The sequence below is a fragment of the Vollenhovia emeryi genome, unplaced genomic scaffold (assembly GCF_000949405.1).
Source record: "Vollenhovia emeryi isolate VEMERY1.0 unplaced genomic scaffold, V.emery_V1.0 DF939297.1, whole genome shotgun sequence".
Classification (NCBI taxonomy): domain Eukaryota; kingdom Metazoa; phylum Arthropoda; class Insecta; order Hymenoptera; family Formicidae; genus Vollenhovia; species Vollenhovia emeryi.
Window position 1 is genome coordinate 6,422 of NW_011967069.1, and position 18,055 is coordinate 24,476.

The following is an 18,055-nucleotide window of genomic DNA, read 5'->3' on the forward strand; positions in this document are numbered from 1 at the left end:
CTCATCGCGGCGGCGACGGCGACGGCGCCGGCTGCTCCTACCCCCTTGCTCCCATTCTCAGTCTGCTAGTTTTCTCTCCCTCACGGTGATATTGATCCTCCTGCCGCGAGGCCCACCCACGAGCGGCAACATTAGGCTGCCATTCGACCCAGTGTGGAATCGTAACGCGGACGAGGAGACGCGCGGAGGCGACCGAAATCCCCTCCTGTTTTCGCCCGCTGATCTGCACGCCGTGGGAAAACGGGGGGGAACGAAACGAAATTCATACTTTTTCCCGTGAGATACAAAGGGAGAGACGTACGGCGGCTGGCAGACAGTGGTGCCAGAAATGAGACGCGGCCTCTCGACGTGGGCTCTTCTTTGTTAAGTGTCTCCTCCGTCTCGTGGCCGACGGGGCCGCGTTTAACTTCTGGCATCACTGCTGGCGAATCCTCCGGTCCCAAGCAATTCGCAGATTTTTGCAGGAGGGGGTGAAGGAACAGCGACAAGACACATCGGGAAAGAGATAGAACGGGGGGTTGCGTGGGGAAAGTCTCGCGTTGCACGCCGATCGCGAAACGCTCGCGTAACGCGCATTAATTTTCGGACGGATCGATACGCGCGCGATAAGCCGCCGACGGTTTATCGTGGGATTTTCCGCGCGGACGAAACGGATCGAATTTATCCCGCGCGCGGCCGAATCGTGAATCTTCCCCGATAGCGCGACGCCCGGCGTCACCGACGAGACGGAGACTGTTTTTTCGGAAAAAGTTCGAAAGTTCGAAAGTGAAGAAGATATATATGTATCTTGTAGGAACTCAACGCTTTTTATTAATAACAATTCAACATGGAATTTATTCTATATACGAAATGCCCGTGTTATATATAATGTTTCTTTTATAAATATTTATAAATAATACGAATATATATATATGCGTCCCAACCAAGGTCACCCTCGAGAAATCAACACGTCGCAACCTTCGCCTCGATTGTATCGTGTGCTCCCTCACGATCGACTGTCGACAGTGTAAAAAAGAAGAAAAAAAAAGAGAGGATCAACGTTTCAACGATGCGGCGTCACCGATGTACACCTAATGTCGGCCTATGCGTAATAATAAGTGCCATGGGTTCCCCTCTTTGCGCAAACCCTCGAGCGTACAATGTTGACACCGTGGCTAATTTTCTAACAAGTCGGTAACAAACGGCTCAAATTGTTTTCGCCAGGCACTGCTTCCCTCCCCGCGAATCCGCTCGAAGAAGAGAGACAACGATCCACTGTGACAATCGATATCGCGCGCTTTGTTTCTCTCGGTTGGTCCCTGATGCTCTCTCTCGCTCTCTCTCTCTCTCTCTTTCTCTCTTTCTCTCTCTCTCTCTTTCTCTCTCTCTCTCTCTCGCTCTCTCTTCTATAACAATGCGCAGTTCGGCCTCCTCGTCGCTCCCTCCCTTCTCTCTCTCCTCCCTCGCTCGCGTGAAACGTACAAAACGGACAAAGCAATGTGGTGAATTTTCGCCGGTTTTTCGTAAAGATTTTACAAAGGTATTGACGTGAGAATCAGACCTCTAATCTTCCTCTTCCTCTCCTTCTCCCACCCCTCCTCTCTCTTTTTTTTAGATTATGTTTTGTGGCCCCAATATTTTACAGGATAGTGTCACCCCACCCGATTGAGAGAAATTTAAAAAACGATTATTATTATTAATATTATTATCTCCTAATCTCCACTTGGCGCGGGACTCGCTAATTCCTAGCGAAGAGTCGCGGCGGCAGGCGACAGTTAAAATCCGATCGGAAGTCTTCGCGCGCAACTTTTCGGCGAACGGCTCGAGGATGTGCTCTCTCGCGAATGCGTGTATATATAAGCGCGGGATTCAATGCCTGCTTCTCTTAATATTATAACATTAATATTCCTTTCTGTCGTGCGTTTCTCTTGCCTTTTAAAAACAGTACTTTTGATTAGACGAACCACAGATCGCTATCCCTTTCTTTTTTGTTATCTATGGAATGTATCGCTATTTGGAAGAATAGTCGCAGATTCCCTTTTCTCTCCTTCTCCCGCTCTCCCTCGCCCTGTCTTGCAGCATCGGACTGCACTGTACTTTATTATACATCGTTAACAGTTTCGCGCACACGAGCCGACGCAGAGCGGAAACTCTCAGAGACATCGTTCGTTACTCGTGACTTCTTAAAGATCCGGATAATAAAGCGTACGAGCGTCATCGTACGATTTAATTCGACGAAATAAAACCCAAAAAAGGGGGGGAAAAGAATGCTGAACATTTCGACGATACACTCCGCGCGAAGCGAATTTCCGGGGGAGACGATTTGCCCCTTTTAGAAAATACGGATAGTTCTCGCCGGATCGGAAATGGAATCTACACCTCACCGTGATTAATTTGTGTGCAGCTTCGACATGGCGCGACACAGCACATTCGGTATTGAAACTTAATAAATATATATACCGGTGAACAAATGTGCTCTGTCGCTGATACATTTTGTCAAGTCTCTTATCACACGCTCCCTCTCTCAGCCGCGCATAATTTCCTCGCGTACCCTCGCACATTACCGTCGTCGTTAATCACTATTCATCATTATAATATTTGTCTATATATTTTAGGTTCCTTATTCTTAGATAATCGGCTAAACTCTGGGTCTATGTGTGTGTGTATGCGTGTACGTGTTTGCGTGTCCGTGTGCGATCTTAACGTCTCGAATTCCTTCTAGCTTTTAATATCTATGTACAATGAAGAATCCCTTTATCTCGTATTAGCGCTAACAATGCAGTTTAGGAGGAAGTTTCTTCTTTTTCTCATCCTTCTCGTCGTAAGAATCTCCGATACACGTCCAATCAGATCGGCGCGCGCGCGATCTCGCGCGTCGCAAACTCATAAAATTGAATGTTCGATAATTGACTTGCTGTTAATTGTAAACGCGCCGTTAACGGCACAATTAAATACGCTACCTTCTAATCGTTACGTTACTACATTATCATTTCCACAATAATGTAATAATATAACGACATATGATTACGTTATTGTGATGTAATAATATAATATAATCGTTACATTGTTACATTATTATCCTTATAAAGTATTAACGCCCGGCCGTGCCCGCCCGTCCGGGGAATCTTGGACGCTCTGCAACGGCGGGCCGGCGCAAGGTAACCAGTTTTCGCGGCCGAATAGGTTCAGTCGAGGTAAACTCTACTATGATCGCGGCCCTCGTATCAATATCAATATCTCTATCTACTCGCGCGGATTTCGACGTGAAAAATCAAGAGAGCGGATAATCGTCTCGCGGAATGCCCGTCGAAGTCATCGCAGTTTTGCCGAAGTCGTCGACGCGGGCACTCGAAAATGTATCCGATCGTTCTCGATGTGGCGTTACGCGCCCTTCCCCGAGGCCGCGGTATCGTCGCCCGACGAGAAAACGAGAGATAGAACGACTTCCACGTGCCTCTTGATATCCCACGCTACCACGTCTCCACAGGCTAAACTCTCCCCCCTCGCCCCCTTCGGGCGGTTATTATTACAAAATTAAATTTTACTAAAATGTGATTGCCTAGAAGAATAGTCGGCGGCCGCAGTGAGCGGCGGCCGAGAATGCACTACGACCGGCTGTGGGACGTTGTCGCACCGGTGGGTAACTGTCACTCACAATTGTCAGTCCTCAAATATAACAAAGTACCTGCATGTCGCTCAACCTGCGCCCGTTCCCTCAGCGTCAAGTTCAAAAGAGTCGGTTCAAATTTCTCTAGTATCAGCAGTTTTATCATCGTTCCCTCTTAGAACTCGCGCGAGACTCGATTGAATCAAACGTCTCGTTTAACCGACAACGCCTTCCTCCAGTCGCAAACACTGAAGACTCGAATGTCGAAAAGGGACATTCGCGGGTCGACGGCTTCCTTGCGAGAGAGTACCGGCGGAGAAGTCGATTCGTTTGATACAACGAGGAGAAGCGACGACGGGAGGCAGGTCGATACGCGGACGGACGAAGTGAAATTCGTCGGTACCGTCGCGCCAGGTGTATACTTTAGGGGGACGGTCGGGGGTCTCTCACTCGCCCGCCGTCGCAGTAAAACCGGCATGCCGTCGGACACCGACATCTGAACCGACCACGCGGCAGGCGTGGTCCCATTACAGGATATCGAGATTAAAACCGGCCGTAGAGTCGAGGGAGTTGAGCAGCTCCTGGGCGCTGAAGTTCGACGTGTCTCCCGTGGGTAGGTTCTCCAGGAATTCGAGGGTGAAGTCGGGCGCCGTCACGGACGGGTCCGCGGTGGCGGTCGGCGGTGGCGGCTGGGGATGCTGCTGCTGAGGTGGCGGTAGAGTGCGCACTCCCGGGCTACCCGCGCCGTACTGCTGATGCGGATGCAGGGGAGAACCTGAACACACAATTCGTACAGGTCCAATTAAATGTGCCGAATGCCCGCAAAGCGCGGGGCAGATAATCCCTGCCACGGAGACACCGTCCGACCAGTAAACGCTTGCGCTCGAGCGCGCTGCAACGTCTTCGCTCGAAACACCCCGCGGATCGCTACTCACCGGTCCCGGGGACGTTAACCGAGTTGACGGACGTTGTCTGCGACATTTGCATCTGCAACGACATCTGATTGTTGTTCTGCTGCTGCATGGCAAGCGTTTGTTGTTGGTGCTGCTGCGTCAACAGCTGCTGCATCTGCGTGCTGTTGGCCATCCCCGAGCCGGCTATACCGCCGTTCTGCGAGCGGATTAGCTGTTGATGTTGCATCTGCGCCGCGGTCATTTGCATCGCGCCGCCCGCGCCGCCCATGCCGAAAGCACCTGCGAAAAATCGTGCGATCCGATAAAATCCCGGCGTGTCGATTCCGCACAAGTAATTTTCCCCGCGAATAACAGCGGGCGAAATTCGCGCGGAGCGCGGCTTCAACGTGTGATTTGCATTTATGCGTTTGTATCCACACACAAAAACACGGGATATTCGAACGACGGCTTCGCTCATAACAGCGAAATTAGTTCTGACATTAGTGACCGAAGTCTCCGATCAACACGATCCGCCGATTCTACACGGGGAGAGAATTTTCTCTTAAAATTTACCTTGAAAATCGTGGGACAACGTGGCATTTCGAAGAATTTTATGAGTTTTGGAAATTTTACCCCGCATTCTATTGGTAAAATATACACTAAGAGCGAATTCGGTTGCGCACTGTGAATGTACACCAAGGCTTGTTTATACCCACACAGCACAGAAAGATTGCAGGAAGATTGCAGAAATGTTACATTGCAAGATTGCAATATTGCTGCAACGTTTCTGGAAGGTTGCAGCAACGTTGAAATGTCCGCCCTCAGAGAGATTGCAGTGCAACGTTATAGCAATGTTGCAGTGCAATATTTTTGGAATAATTTGTTGTTGTACATAAGCAGAGAATTTACTAATTACATATGCATCCGGGCCTTTTTCAATATACAGCAAGCTATTGCGAAGCAACCTAAGGAGATTTTGTCGCTTCGCAATAGATGGAGATTGCGAGCAATCGCATTGGTATCAACGAAAATAACATTATAAAATTCTCGTAATTAGGAAAAATGTTTAAATAGAAAATATAGTATTTTTAGTATTTTTTAAACATTGCTGCAATATTGCTATCGAAAGTTTGCAATTTTATATCCCTGCAATGTCTCTGCAAGATTGCACGTTTCTGCAATGTAACTGCAACCATCTGTGCTGTATGGGTAGTCAATTCCTATATTTAAGTTTGTCTCAAATACATGTTCAAAAACTATTTAGCAAAAAAAAATTATCCTTACGAAAAATGTTTAAATAGAAAATATAGTATTTTTAGTATTTTTGAAACATTGCTGCAATATTGCTATCGAAAGTTTGCAATTTTATATCCCTGCAATGTCTCTGCAAGATTGCACGTTTCTGCAATGTAACTGCAACCATCTGTGCTGTATGGGTAGTCAATTCCTATATTTAAGTTTGTCTCAAATACATGTTCAAAAACTATTTAGCAAAAAAAATTATCCTTACGGATGCTGTACAGACCATTTTTCTGTATAAGAAATACTTCAAGAGGTATTTAAGACAATTTTTAAATATAAGCATCGACTATAAACAAACCTTAGTGTGCACTCGGTGCGCACTAGCACAAGCAATTGAATTCGCTACAAGTGCAATTACTAGTAAAATGTATGGTAAAATCTCAAAAAACTCTCATAAAAAGTTCTGCAAAATACCATGTTACCCCATTACATGATTTTCAGGGTAAATTTTTAGAAAAATTCTCTCTCCGTGCATAAGATGTAGCCTCTTGTCACTTTTTCTTTGACTTATATGGATCTATGTTTTCTTTTATGTATTTTTAAAGTTAATTTTTTATCTACCGACCATCTTATCCCTATATAATTAATTTTTATTCGTGTATACTAATCACTGAACTCTGTACTAGACGAAAGACTCCTATTATGAAATAGGATTCTAATTAGAGATAGAGGGATTTCTACTACATTAACAGGCATCATCCGTTGGTTCCACCATGAATTTATTTAGGAATCTAGGAGTGAAATCTGTTTAATAAAAAAATTCATTGCTAGATTGTGCAACAGTTGCGAAAAGAGATTTGTGACTGAATTTTTGGACGTTAAAAACCTGCTGTCTCACAATCGGGGACTTTCCTTTATATACTGGAAGATCTGCTGCCCTCTTGATGAAGAGTGAGACAGACAAGTGGTTCCCATTCTGTCTCTCTCTCTCTCTCTCTAGTAATTCTGATTGCTCAATGATTTTCTATCTCACAAGCAGGGTTGGGAAAGTTACTTTATAAAGGTATCTAGTTACGGTTACAGTTTTTTTTTCGCTAAAAATGTAACTAGCTACAGTTACTCAAAAGTGACGCGTTACAGTTAAGTTACTCAAAAAGTAACGAATCGTTACTCTGCAGTTACTTTCTTGCAGTGAAAATAAATACACAGAATCTGTATTTGAATTGTAAAGCGTTGATAAAGGCGTTCATGCGCAAATGCAAGGCTCAATGCGATCTGTGGAGGTTTAAAAAAGGTATATAAAGTAACTATTAATGTAACGTTTAAATTAGCTACCAGTTATCGAAAAAAAATGTAACCGAGTTAAGTTGCAGTTACATATGGAGAGAAAGTAACGAAGTTAAGTTAGAATTACTAAACAAAAAAATAACTGCAGCTGTAACGAGTTACTTCCCAACCCTGCTTACAGGGTAAGATCCGAATTACTAGAAAGAAAAATACGTGGGGACCATTTGTCCGTCTCTGTCCATCTTCTTCAAGAGGGCAGTAAGGGGTCTTTCAGTATAGCATAGAGTTCACTGATACCGATTCATCGAATGGTAAAGACTCTATGTAGTCGAAACATTCTGCTTATTAATTTTTTCACTTTACTGCTTTGAACAAACAATATCACGTTTGCCGTCCTTGTTTTGCTCAGGACTGAATCTCTCCTCAGTCTCACCTTGGTGACTCTGCTGGTTGAATTGCGAGCGCATTTGCGCCTGAAAGCCCTGCTGCTGCTGCTGCATCAAAACGTGCCGCCACTCCTGCTGGACGCCGCGACCCGCGATGCTGTTCCCAAGGCCGTCCGGAGGGCCGACGCTGACATTGGGCGGCCGTTGATTGTTGGTCCTCGGGTAGTTTAGCCGATGCATCTGATGCATACCGCTGATGGCGGCCATCCCGGCGCCGCCCATGTACACGTTACCGCCGGCCGCGTGTAACTGCTGCTGCTGCGTCATTTGCGGCCTCATCATTGGACCTGCAAACAACATCCACACGCACCGTGATGTCGGGACGTCGCTTGGCCGTTGCTGTTACTTAAACTCGCGCGGAAACGAAAAATTCCCGCGACGGTGGACGAACGCAAGTTAAATTCAACCGAATCGAGATTGAGACTCGCGCGGCGAATCGCAAATTCGCGAGGGCGAGATTTCGGGGGAGAACGGCGAGGATCCGCAGATCTCCTCTGGTTTGGATAGAACCTCGGGAAAACCGGCGTCGGCCCGATCGATAGGAGTCTTGTAGAGAGGCCGGGATGCATAAGGATAGTTTCGACTGCCCCTCCGCGTCTCCTCGCCGCCCGTTGTGCCTTTCTCTCCCTCTGGCCTGGAGCGGATCCAGCGGGACGTCAGCATCGCGTTTACGCTCGGTCGAATTCTTTCCGTAATATTCAACGTGTAATCCGGTACCGACGACGGCGAACAACGGCGAACGCGAGATATCTGTTTGCCGTCAAGCAAATGGATCTTATTAATGCAGGGATGTAACGGTTGAGCCGTCCGGTGCACGACGTTATTATTAACGGACAAGTGATTTTTTTGTACACATGTTATTCGCAAACGAGAGGTCGAAGCGAGCGAGAGAACGTTGGACTGCACGCGAGAGTGTCGATCACGAGCCAAGAGTAGGACAAAGGAAACAGGAGAAACAGGAGGACGTGTTTTAAACACAAGCACGCGGAAGCGAATAACTTTTACCTCCCTTTGTCCATTTCACGCTTTACCGTAGGGAAACTATTATAAATATAATTTGTCGTTACACCGAACATCGGGCGTTTAAATTCTCAATAAATCTATTATCTCCGGATTTTCCTGCACTAATTGTAATTCTTTTCACGAGACTATCCGGTACGTCAAGACGTGGACGTTACAATTATAGTACAACTAGTACGTTCACTCCTTGTCGGCCCTTAGATCTTTTCCAGCGGCGTGTGTGTATAGTACGTTCAGTTTTATCATAGTACAACTAGTAGGTCCACTCTCTGTCGGCCCTTTTCATCTTTGCGGTCCCGATCAGGTGGTATTCCGCCACGCACTCTGGCAGGATCCAGCGACGTGTGTGTATACGTACTCATCAAAGCCACGCTACCACACATACAACTATTCTCTCATTGGTCTGCTCAGAACAATGTCGGATGCGCAGAAGAGATCGACGCAAAACGAAACAAATGACGGAGTGGACTTACCAGTTATATTAAAGTTTCATTCATTAATGTCTAGACCTCAGTTTTACTAGGATTCACATTTTCATTATCTTCATTCCCGTCTGTCATCGATGAGTTTTAGACTAGTAGTTCACACAGCTTCTATAGAAGTCTGAGGTAGTACAGGTTGTTTTTCATTTATTAATACCTGGACCTGCATTTTATCATCATTTTTCTCACCTGTACAAATCACTGAGTTTCAGATTGCATGTACTACCACAGACTTCTACTGAAGCTGTGTGAACTACAGCCAGAACTACTCATCGATGTATAGACGGGAATAAAGATCATGAAAATGTGAATCCTAAAATCGAGGTCCAGGTATTAATGCATAAGATTGTACACACATACAGCCTGTATAGATGAGACAAATGATGATAAAAATGTAGGTCCAGGCATTAATGAATAAAACTGAACTCGTCCAAGTTACACTACCATAGTACAACTAGTTGGTCCACTCTCTGCTGGCCCCTTTGATTTCTTCGGTCCCGAGCACGGTGTATTCCGCCATTATTCTGGGCGACAATCCAGCGACGTACGTGACGTAGTGTATCAAGACTACACTACCACATATACAACATCCGTCTCATTGGCTCCGCCAAAAAAATGTCGGATGCGCAGAAGGGATCAACGTAAAACGAAACAAGTGACGGAGTGAACACACTAGTTACGCTATGTTACAACCATGAGGTACAAACCTGTATAAACGAACGAAATAGCGGGGCCGACGGGATTTTTTCCTTTGGACTTACCCGACGGCGGCATAGGTTGTTGCATGGACCCTCTGCGCATGGTCCCGGCATTGGGGAACCTCGCTTGCTGACCCATACCGATACTGGCGTGCATCATCTGCGCCTGGGCTGCGGTCTTGTATTCGGGTGGTGGCGGCCTTACGCCTCCCATTCCGCCCGCCATGTGCTGTTGCTGCTGCATCACCTGTAAAGGTAGGAACGCGCAAGAATTAGAGAAAAAGAACACAAGAATGATACGCGGAGCGACTCGGCTGGGACAAAACGCTCTAATTCCACAATGCGTAAAACAGTTACATGTAGAGTGTAATTATAGAAATGAAAGTATCTAAATTGTAAAAATTTGATTATTACCCCGAGAACGAGACAAAAAGTACTCTTGACACATTTGAACTTGTCGCAACCTCATTTTCCGTATCAGTGACGACAAATATTGTCCTTTTGTTTTCGCATGGACGTGTTCACGTGCCCGGCACGGTCTCGTATTCGGGCCATTCAGTCTTATTCGCTTCTTCTTCGTCTAAAAGTACAGCGACCATTGCCAGTTTGTAAAATTAGCCATCTTGAAAATCACCAAGTCCAAACTATACGAATGAGCTGCGAATAATCGTAACTGATACATCACGAACATCACTAACGCGTCACGAATATGTGTGAAACAGATCTAAAATATTTCCTTCCACTATAATAAATATTGTCGCTATATCGGTCCTATTTTACGACAGATCCAAGTGTAACAACATTGCAGAATGGAAGAACATAAAAGCTACGTTATGTTTAGTTTGGATTATTTCAGCGCACGTATGCGAGCAAAGTATTAGTCATAAACTACCTGGCGTTTCGGTTCTCGGATTAATATAACTGAACGTGCTGAAATATCGCGTTGCTTGCCTCATCGCATCGCCAATGGCAAACACGCGTCCCGTTTTCGGTAGCTCGCGTGGAGACTTGGAAAGTCGTCTCCGACGGGCGCTTCGAGGATCGGCGAGCGCGCGCTGAAAGTCGCAACGTACGATTTTAAGGTCGGCTCGCCGCGGCTCCCGTCGCTCTTTCGCGGAGCCTCGAGAGCGCAGAAGGGCGTTGCTCGCCTAATCGCAGGTTGTTGCTCGGTCGAGAGTGGAAAGAGACGCCGGCCGGCGCGACGAGCGAGAGGAGGCCGGGAGCGGTGGAGAGCGGCGCGAGCGGGGGAGAGAGCGAAAGGGTGAACGTATCCGAGACACGGCGGTGTGAAAAGCGACGGGCGGGCTCGGCAGCATCGCGGCCGCTGCCTGCATTGTCGCGCGTCTCTCTCCTTCGCCCCGGACTTTCCTCGCAACGCGTAACACCAGGAAGCGGGAAACGCAATCCCGGATGCTCTTGCGCAACGAGACCGCCGAACCCGGTAAATCGCGGCTCTACGCGTCGAACGCGATCGCACTAGGTCACCAAGCATCATTAGTCAGGAGAGAGGAAAGTGCTCTTCCGCAGTTGGCGGTGGACCAGAAGGATGGATGCGCGAGGGCTTGAACAAGTATTCCCAGAGTATCGAAAATGAAAACCAGTGGAGTGTAGGAAAGGCCAACGCGAGCCGTACACAGGTAACAAGGCCGTAGTCTTTAAAATAGTCATGGTCGACTTAATAATAGAATGTACTCGCTAAATTTTTTGGAGTGGAATCCCACTCTCTTGGAGTGCGATTTCGCTCCAAGAAATAATGAAAATACCACCGGCCCGACTGGAGTGCAATTTCACTTTTTGAAAGAGTGCCGTTATTTGCTCTTTACTTGGACTGATTCTTCAACTCTGAAAAGAGTGCTATTTGACTTTTCATCGATTATTGTTAGCTGTATAAAATTCATGGACGAGAGCTTCGCTATTATTTGTTCACTATGATCACTGCATATAGGGGCTGTATTCTGATATTCACAGCTAATACCGAAAATCTATACTTTATGTGATAGTTTCGCTTACTCTCTAAAATTTGTGGAGTGAAAATACTGCCATGGAGTGAAATATTCACCCTATTGGCGTGAATATTTCCTCCAACAGAGTGAATATTAACTCCAATGGAGTAAACATTTCACTCCATGGCAGTATTTTCACTCCACAAATTTTAGAGAGTATTCTGCTGATTGTCGCGGAAGAATCGTCCCGGCCCGTGACGTGGTCCCTTGTCTGCCGGGCTATCGTGATCTTACTTACGAGTTCGGCGGCCATCTAGTAGCGGAATACCATACTAGTTGGATTAAATTTTGGCTAACGACTTCACTTTAAAAATAAGAGTGAAATTCTTCACTTTTTGTCTTAGGGCCAATTTCACAAACGTTGGTTAACTGTTAACCAGAGTTCAGTCAATGCCCTATCTTTTTCTGTCTTGTTCTCTAAGAAGAGACAGAGGATCAGTTAACCTTCGGTTAGCAGTTAATCGACGTTTGTGAAACTGGCCCTTAGAGTGCCCTGAGAAAAAAAATGAAAAGATTTCCACGTAAGTTAGTATCGAAAATATTTCCTGCCTTTTTTCCCCCCCTTTCATTCATCTCGTCATCGGATCTCGCGCGAGCGGATTTTGTAATTTTGCAAACACGGTTACCGGGGTATTTCACCATCGCGATACTCGCATTTACCACGCGAGATCGAATGGGCTTCCGCGACTGTTACGAGCCCCGGTGATTCCTAGAACTCGCGCGGACGACGTTATACGATGATGTTCCGCGCACGCTAACTGTCCTAATAGATCGGAATGAATGCAGGACCGATCATCTCGTCAATTATAATATTATCGCGGGGCTACGAGTGCGGGCTAATCGAGATCGCGCAGGGCATGTTGCGTGCGAAAGCGGAAAAACCGAAAGGGAACATACGTGAGGGAATTCGACAAAGATATCACCCCACCACCGTTTGCAACGGTTCTCACTTTACACCGGAGACATAGAGGAAAATCCTCTGTTACGAGATAGGTTTCTATAATATGAGATAGCAAGTTTACGACACCCGAATTCAATCACGAATCTTTTCGCAACGATTTTTTCACTAAACAGATTTCGCTCCGAGGGCAATAAATTCACGGTGTAATCTACCGATGACGCCTATTAATTTAACGGAAACCCTGCTGTCCCGTATTAGGATTCTATCTCATAATAAGGGACTTTCCTCCATATATCGGGTCCAAATCTCGTACATTTCTTATAATATCACAATTGTACGTTTCTCGCAATGTTGATACAATAGATTATGGGCTAATGTATTATTTGCAAAACTTGATAAATATAATTAAATATATTCTCGATCTGTATCTCGAGAATTATATTTTATTTATATTTATTTGTGTACGCAAACCACACAGAGGTGTAAATTCGACCGTGCAACTTCCACGCAGCTTGCACCTTGGTACTGTACCTTTCGAGCCTTTTAACTCGACAAGTATTTCATGCAAAAATAATTGTAGTGTGTTTGGAAAAGTTCTCGAGGTATAAGAATATGCAATGAAAAATGGGGGGGGGGGGGGTTTCATTTAAAAGAACAAAGTTGAACTCCACATGACCTTGGTATGTTCACTCAAGGTCAAACCAAGGACACCATCTTACGTTCCCCTTCGAACCGAACAACTTTTGTCTAAAATCTCCTCCTCTGTATCTTTCACATTTTTCGAAATATTTTCCCAGGACGATTGAAATGAAACATTCTGTTTATAAACCTTGTAGCAAGATGTAGGTAACTGTTTGACTGTTGAATATTCATTTCCGTATTATTTGTCCGGCACTATTTATTTGGAAAAAGCGAAGCGGTATTATTAAGCAGCGACTTTCTCGAATGTTCGTAGACAGCTGAAAATACGTGTAGGTAAAAACTTAACGAAAAGAGAGAATATATAATACGTCGAAAGTCTGACGTACACAAGTGCAAGTCGCGAACCGCCGGGCCTCATCCAACTGTGTACGTTGCTTTCAATAGATACATCTTGACATTACTGTCGATTATCGATTTGTGAAAGAGACTCGTTTAATAAACCATCCAGAGGAAAACCTCCACAAAGAGTATATTGATGAGGAACTGTGAATCGAGATGAAGCAATCCGAGAGTCAGTCGCGAGAATTATGCCTCTTCAATTCGTTGCTCTGCCGATTGTTAATCAATTGCATGCGCATGTAAGTGTGTAAAAATGCCATTTCGAAAGAGAGCAATCGATTCGCGTAGATCAACGTTGGCCGAGAACTCCTCACTTGGGAGAAAATGATCGGGCTGGCTGCGCGCCGCTCTGGATGATGCGCACCGCTTCGTCGCCCGAAGCTCATCCCCGGCAGAAACGGAATGACTAACCAACTACGAAACGTACAATTAGTAACTGGAGCACGAGCAGCCGTCGTCTTTGGTACCTTAGCATTATCGAGATAACAATCGGGCTGTTGCTTGACTGAGTCATCCGCCGATAGGCGGCCACGCGAACGCCGCGAGATCCTCCCGACGAGCAGCTCCTCGTGTACGCCACAATTTCGCAATTGCTAGATCGATTTCGCGGCGACGCGCATCTTTTCGCAATAAGCGGCGAAGACAAGTCGTCAGGCCGCACAAGAAAAAGTTATCTGATCTGAATCAATTTGAAAGTTAAGGGGATCCTAAAGCCGCTGACGAACTCCATCCGTGTCGATAAGATAGACCAAACGTCGACATTTTTAATTTCAAGTTCCACTCGGTCTGAGAAATTTATAGCCAATCAATTTGCAGTTTTTACGAAAGAGCGGCAATTTTATTAGACCAAGATTTTGGATCGAGTTCTAGCATGTATATATTTATTGTAGAATTCTTGTATCAAGCAAATATTATCGTCAAGTGTACCAAAAATTAGTAATATGTTTAATTTTTTTTCGTTTTTGATACAAAGTCGACCAGCATAGTTTAGATTTTGCTGCGTACTTTAATTCCGCAAAAGAGTTTTGCATTTCTGTAAAGCCAATTAAAAGATTACTTCTAATAAATAATGTCGATAAAACAGGCGGTTTTAGGATCCCCTTAAAATTGATGCTAGATTCTGGACGTACTTGGACGTTCTTTGATCAAGAAGTTCGATCGAAGGCTTTTACGACGGCGAATTGAAGAGAGTTAAAAAAAAAGTCGTCCGCTATCAAATCCTCTTTAAGGAAAGGTAATTTCCAATATTTTTCTCATCGGAGAATCCCAAAATAAATAATAAAGGAGAAAAAATCGGGAAGAATGCGCGAGGAGACGGGCAAATTACGACAATTGTGTCGCTTGCGCTATGTTCTTTGCGTGCGGGATAAGCGCGTCGAATGCGTTTAGCGTCGAGAATCGTCGCTTTTGAGGTCGGCGAGCCATCGCGAAAATAAAAGCGTACGTATCGGTGTTTAATTTCGCGTGAGGTGATCGCCGAGAAAGCGCTAATTTGCCGATATCCAGCTTCCCTCGATATCACGGGCTCCCGCAGGAAGCAGCTCCGTGGCGCGGCGCAAAAACTTTTTCGCCCATTGTTCCCCATCTCTCTCTCTCTCTCTCGGAGAAAGCCCCCGTGTCACTTTTCCTCCCTCCGCCACGCCGCGCTGGCGCTATTTGTCCTATTTGTGTCGCTTCTTTCAACGCGACGGGGCAGAAGTTGCAAAAGACCTAGTAGCGGTACCTGTTGCATATGGACGTCGCGGGCTCTCTCTCCCCTATCTCTCTCGCGCTCTCTTTCTCTTTCTCTTCCTCTCTCGCCGGATACGAGCTTAATGTCTCGGATAATGCGCCATCGCGCCGCGATCTCGCGATCATCTTACCTGCATAAGCGATCGTCACGGCGAAAGCTTTCGCTCCGGAGGACGATGCCGTTTATCGGCGTAACGACTCGGAATCGTACTTCTCGAACGCGATGATATCGCGGCGAAGGTGCGAAAGTGCGCGAAAGACGATAACAATCGCATAAAGGTAAAACGCACGATCGTCGCTACGTAAAGCGATTCAGTGGAAAAACGCGAGCCCGAACGTGATCTATGCATGCATGAGACATAATTTCGCGTCTATTTCGGCGCGATGTAGCGCATAAAAATCCGAATGGGAGGTCATCGAGCGTCAATCGCGAGATCGCTCGGACGGCGACACGCCGCTTCTATCGCCGTCAACCTCGAGACACCGCACCCAGAAAGAAGATTTATTTAGGTTAAACAAATGAGATACGTTGAAATCGTGTTTCCTTGAATCTACTAATTTGCTAGATTTCAAGAAACAGATATGATTTCTCTGGGAGATTTCAGTCTCAATCAAATAAAATTTTTGTCAAGGCGAAGAAATCATTTCTTTGAATTAAATAAAAGTCTAGCAAGGTCAAAATTCATAGAAAATTTGTTTGACTTTAAAGAAACTTTTCTCTGGGTGCGCGTGTAAGGCTGGTATTACATTTGTCGTACGACAAATCCGGAAATGTAATTTAGCTACACACAATACGATTAATCTTTACTGATATATGACATTGATTTTCGGAGATTAAATTTATGCCTTAGAAACAAATGGCCATTTCGTTGGGTCAAAATTTACTTCTAGTTGATTCACGTTGCATGCAATATGGCAGACAAGTGATAAGGGACGCCGCAACGGTTCGTTGTCCTTCTGCATCTGATTTGCCATATTAAGTGTGCAGTGTGCAGTGTTATATGTTAAGTTTGCTTAAAACCATTATAAAAATGGATCATAGTGTTCAGAGAGTTTTAGATACAATACATTTACAGCGATGGAGTGAGAATGTAATAAGTAAGTTTGCTATAGAATATCTTACTCATCAGACCAAAGTGACGCGTACCTTTGAATATACAGACAACTTTTTGCTTTTCTGTGTTATTGACTGGCAACGAGAATGAATATTAATCCCATTGCTATTAATTGGAATAAAACAAAATTGTGAGAAGTTATAATTATTTAGGTATATTGAATTTATAAAAGTTTAAAGAAACTTGATATTTGCAATTAAAAAAACTCATTTCAAGGAAACAAACAATTTTTTGTAATAAGTAATACTTATTTTAAAAATAAGATAAATTGTTTATGTACTAGAAATAACATTGTATTTTGCTGTATTTAATAAGAGATTTGTTTCAGCGAAATAAACATTAAGGTATATGCCACAAGCAAATGTTGAAAGACTTTTTCTCAGTGTAATGATACCCTGAGGACGACCGCGCGAAAGTTTCGCCCTTTCGACGCCAAGAAAATCAGGTGGCTTACCTGTTGCGCGCGCATCAGTTGCTGCTGCTGCTGGAGGAGCTTCGCGTGCTGATGCTGGTCGACCTGGCCCGGCGGCACCTGCTGCGGATGGCCCCGCGCCCCCGGGCCGGCGGCGCCCGGCTGCGGCACTCCGCCGGTCTGCCGCTGCCTCAAACTCTGCTGGGTGAAATTGATGGTCTGGGACTGCGAGACCGAGCAGTAGGTGTCGGCCTGATTGGCCGGCGGCCCGGCCTGGTTCTGCGACTGCTGCTGATTGAAGTACATGCCCTGCTGCGCCGCGACGGACACGACCGGCTTTAGGTCGCCCGAGAGCTGCATGTGCTGGCCCGCCGACACCTGCGACAAAACCACAACCAGATATTCACACAATTGTCCTTCGTCCTTCGCAGATCGCGACGGAATCGAGACGGAGAGGTTCAACCGCGCGATAAACATTCAGCCTGGCAATACAACACGGATTTAATGGCGTAACTCTCGCACCGACGTGCTTCATTATTAGTGCTCGACGCTCAGGGATAGGAGTAATTGCGGGATATGATACACCGAGCTCTCTTATTAGCCAGGAGAGTCAATTGCTGATTTTGTTACGGCTGCTACTCGTTTTTCCGTCACGAAGTTCCCAAAGAACGGCCGAGCCGTCGATCGTCGGAAAAAGAAACCCACTCGGAGAATTGAGATGTTACTTGATAAATATAGACTCGGTACAGATGGGATGTTAATACACCCCGCCGCGGCTCGCCAAGACGTACTTTATCACGGCTAATGTACGAGCGTCTAGTGTCAGGTAAACATAACGGCGAAATGTAACTGGTGTTTAACACGATGAGTTTTTCGCGCGCCATTCTTTTTACGATCGCGGCGCGTACCACGGTGTAATAACAAGCTGCCCGTTCAAATCGGCTTTAAACACGGGATTCGTCTGTCGAACGGGACACGGTCGACGCCGAAGTCGGTCTCCGTTTCTTTCGACGCTTTAACGACACGCGTGATTACACAGTAGCTAACTCGCTAATTGCGCGCACGCGGGACGCGGCAAAAATGTTACGAGCGCTATAAAACGCTACGAAATTGCACACTCGCCCGCCCAACGATCATCTCTCGCTATCAACGTTTCTCTCTCATTTTCTTTTCATCGCTCCCGCCCGTTTTCTCGCGG

At 45.7% G+C, this 18,055-nt stretch overlaps 1 protein-coding gene across 1 annotated transcript; it reads right to left on the minus strand.

Moving 5' to 3' along the window:
- Window positions 1-783: 783 nt before the first annotated feature.
- On the minus strand, window positions 784-17,230 carry LOC105558975 (neurogenic protein mastermind-like). Its single transcript, XM_012006956.1, has 5 exons — window positions 16,900-17,230; window positions 9,718-9,901; window positions 7,442-7,741; window positions 4,522-4,779; window positions 784-4,361 (listed from the first exon to the last, which is right to left on the minus strand). The coding sequence occupies exons 1-5, from the start codon at window positions 17,215-17,217 to the stop codon at window positions 4,114-4,116; spliced, it is 1,308 nt and encodes a 435-aa protein (XP_011862346.1). The 5' UTR covers window positions 17,218-17,230; the 3' UTR covers window positions 784-4,113.
- Window positions 17,231-18,055: the final 825 nt, after the last annotated feature.

What these genes read in the sequence shown, in the direction of transcription:
- LOC105558975 (XM_012006956.1), bottom strand. Translation starts at nt 17,217, where the DNA reads ATGCAGCTCTCGGGCGACCTAAAGCCGGTCGTGTCCGTCGCGGCGCAG. An exon ending in CAACCAGCAGAGTCACCAAG is followed by an intron (nt 4,780 to 7,441) that starts GTGAGACTGAGG and finishes GATTTTTCGCAG; the next exon opens with GTGCTTTCGGCATGGGCGGC. An exon ending in GGTTAACGTCCCCGGGACCG is followed by an intron (nt 4,362 to 4,521) that starts GTGAGTAGCGAT and finishes TTGTGTGTTCAG; the next exon opens with GTTCTCCCCTGCATCCGCAT.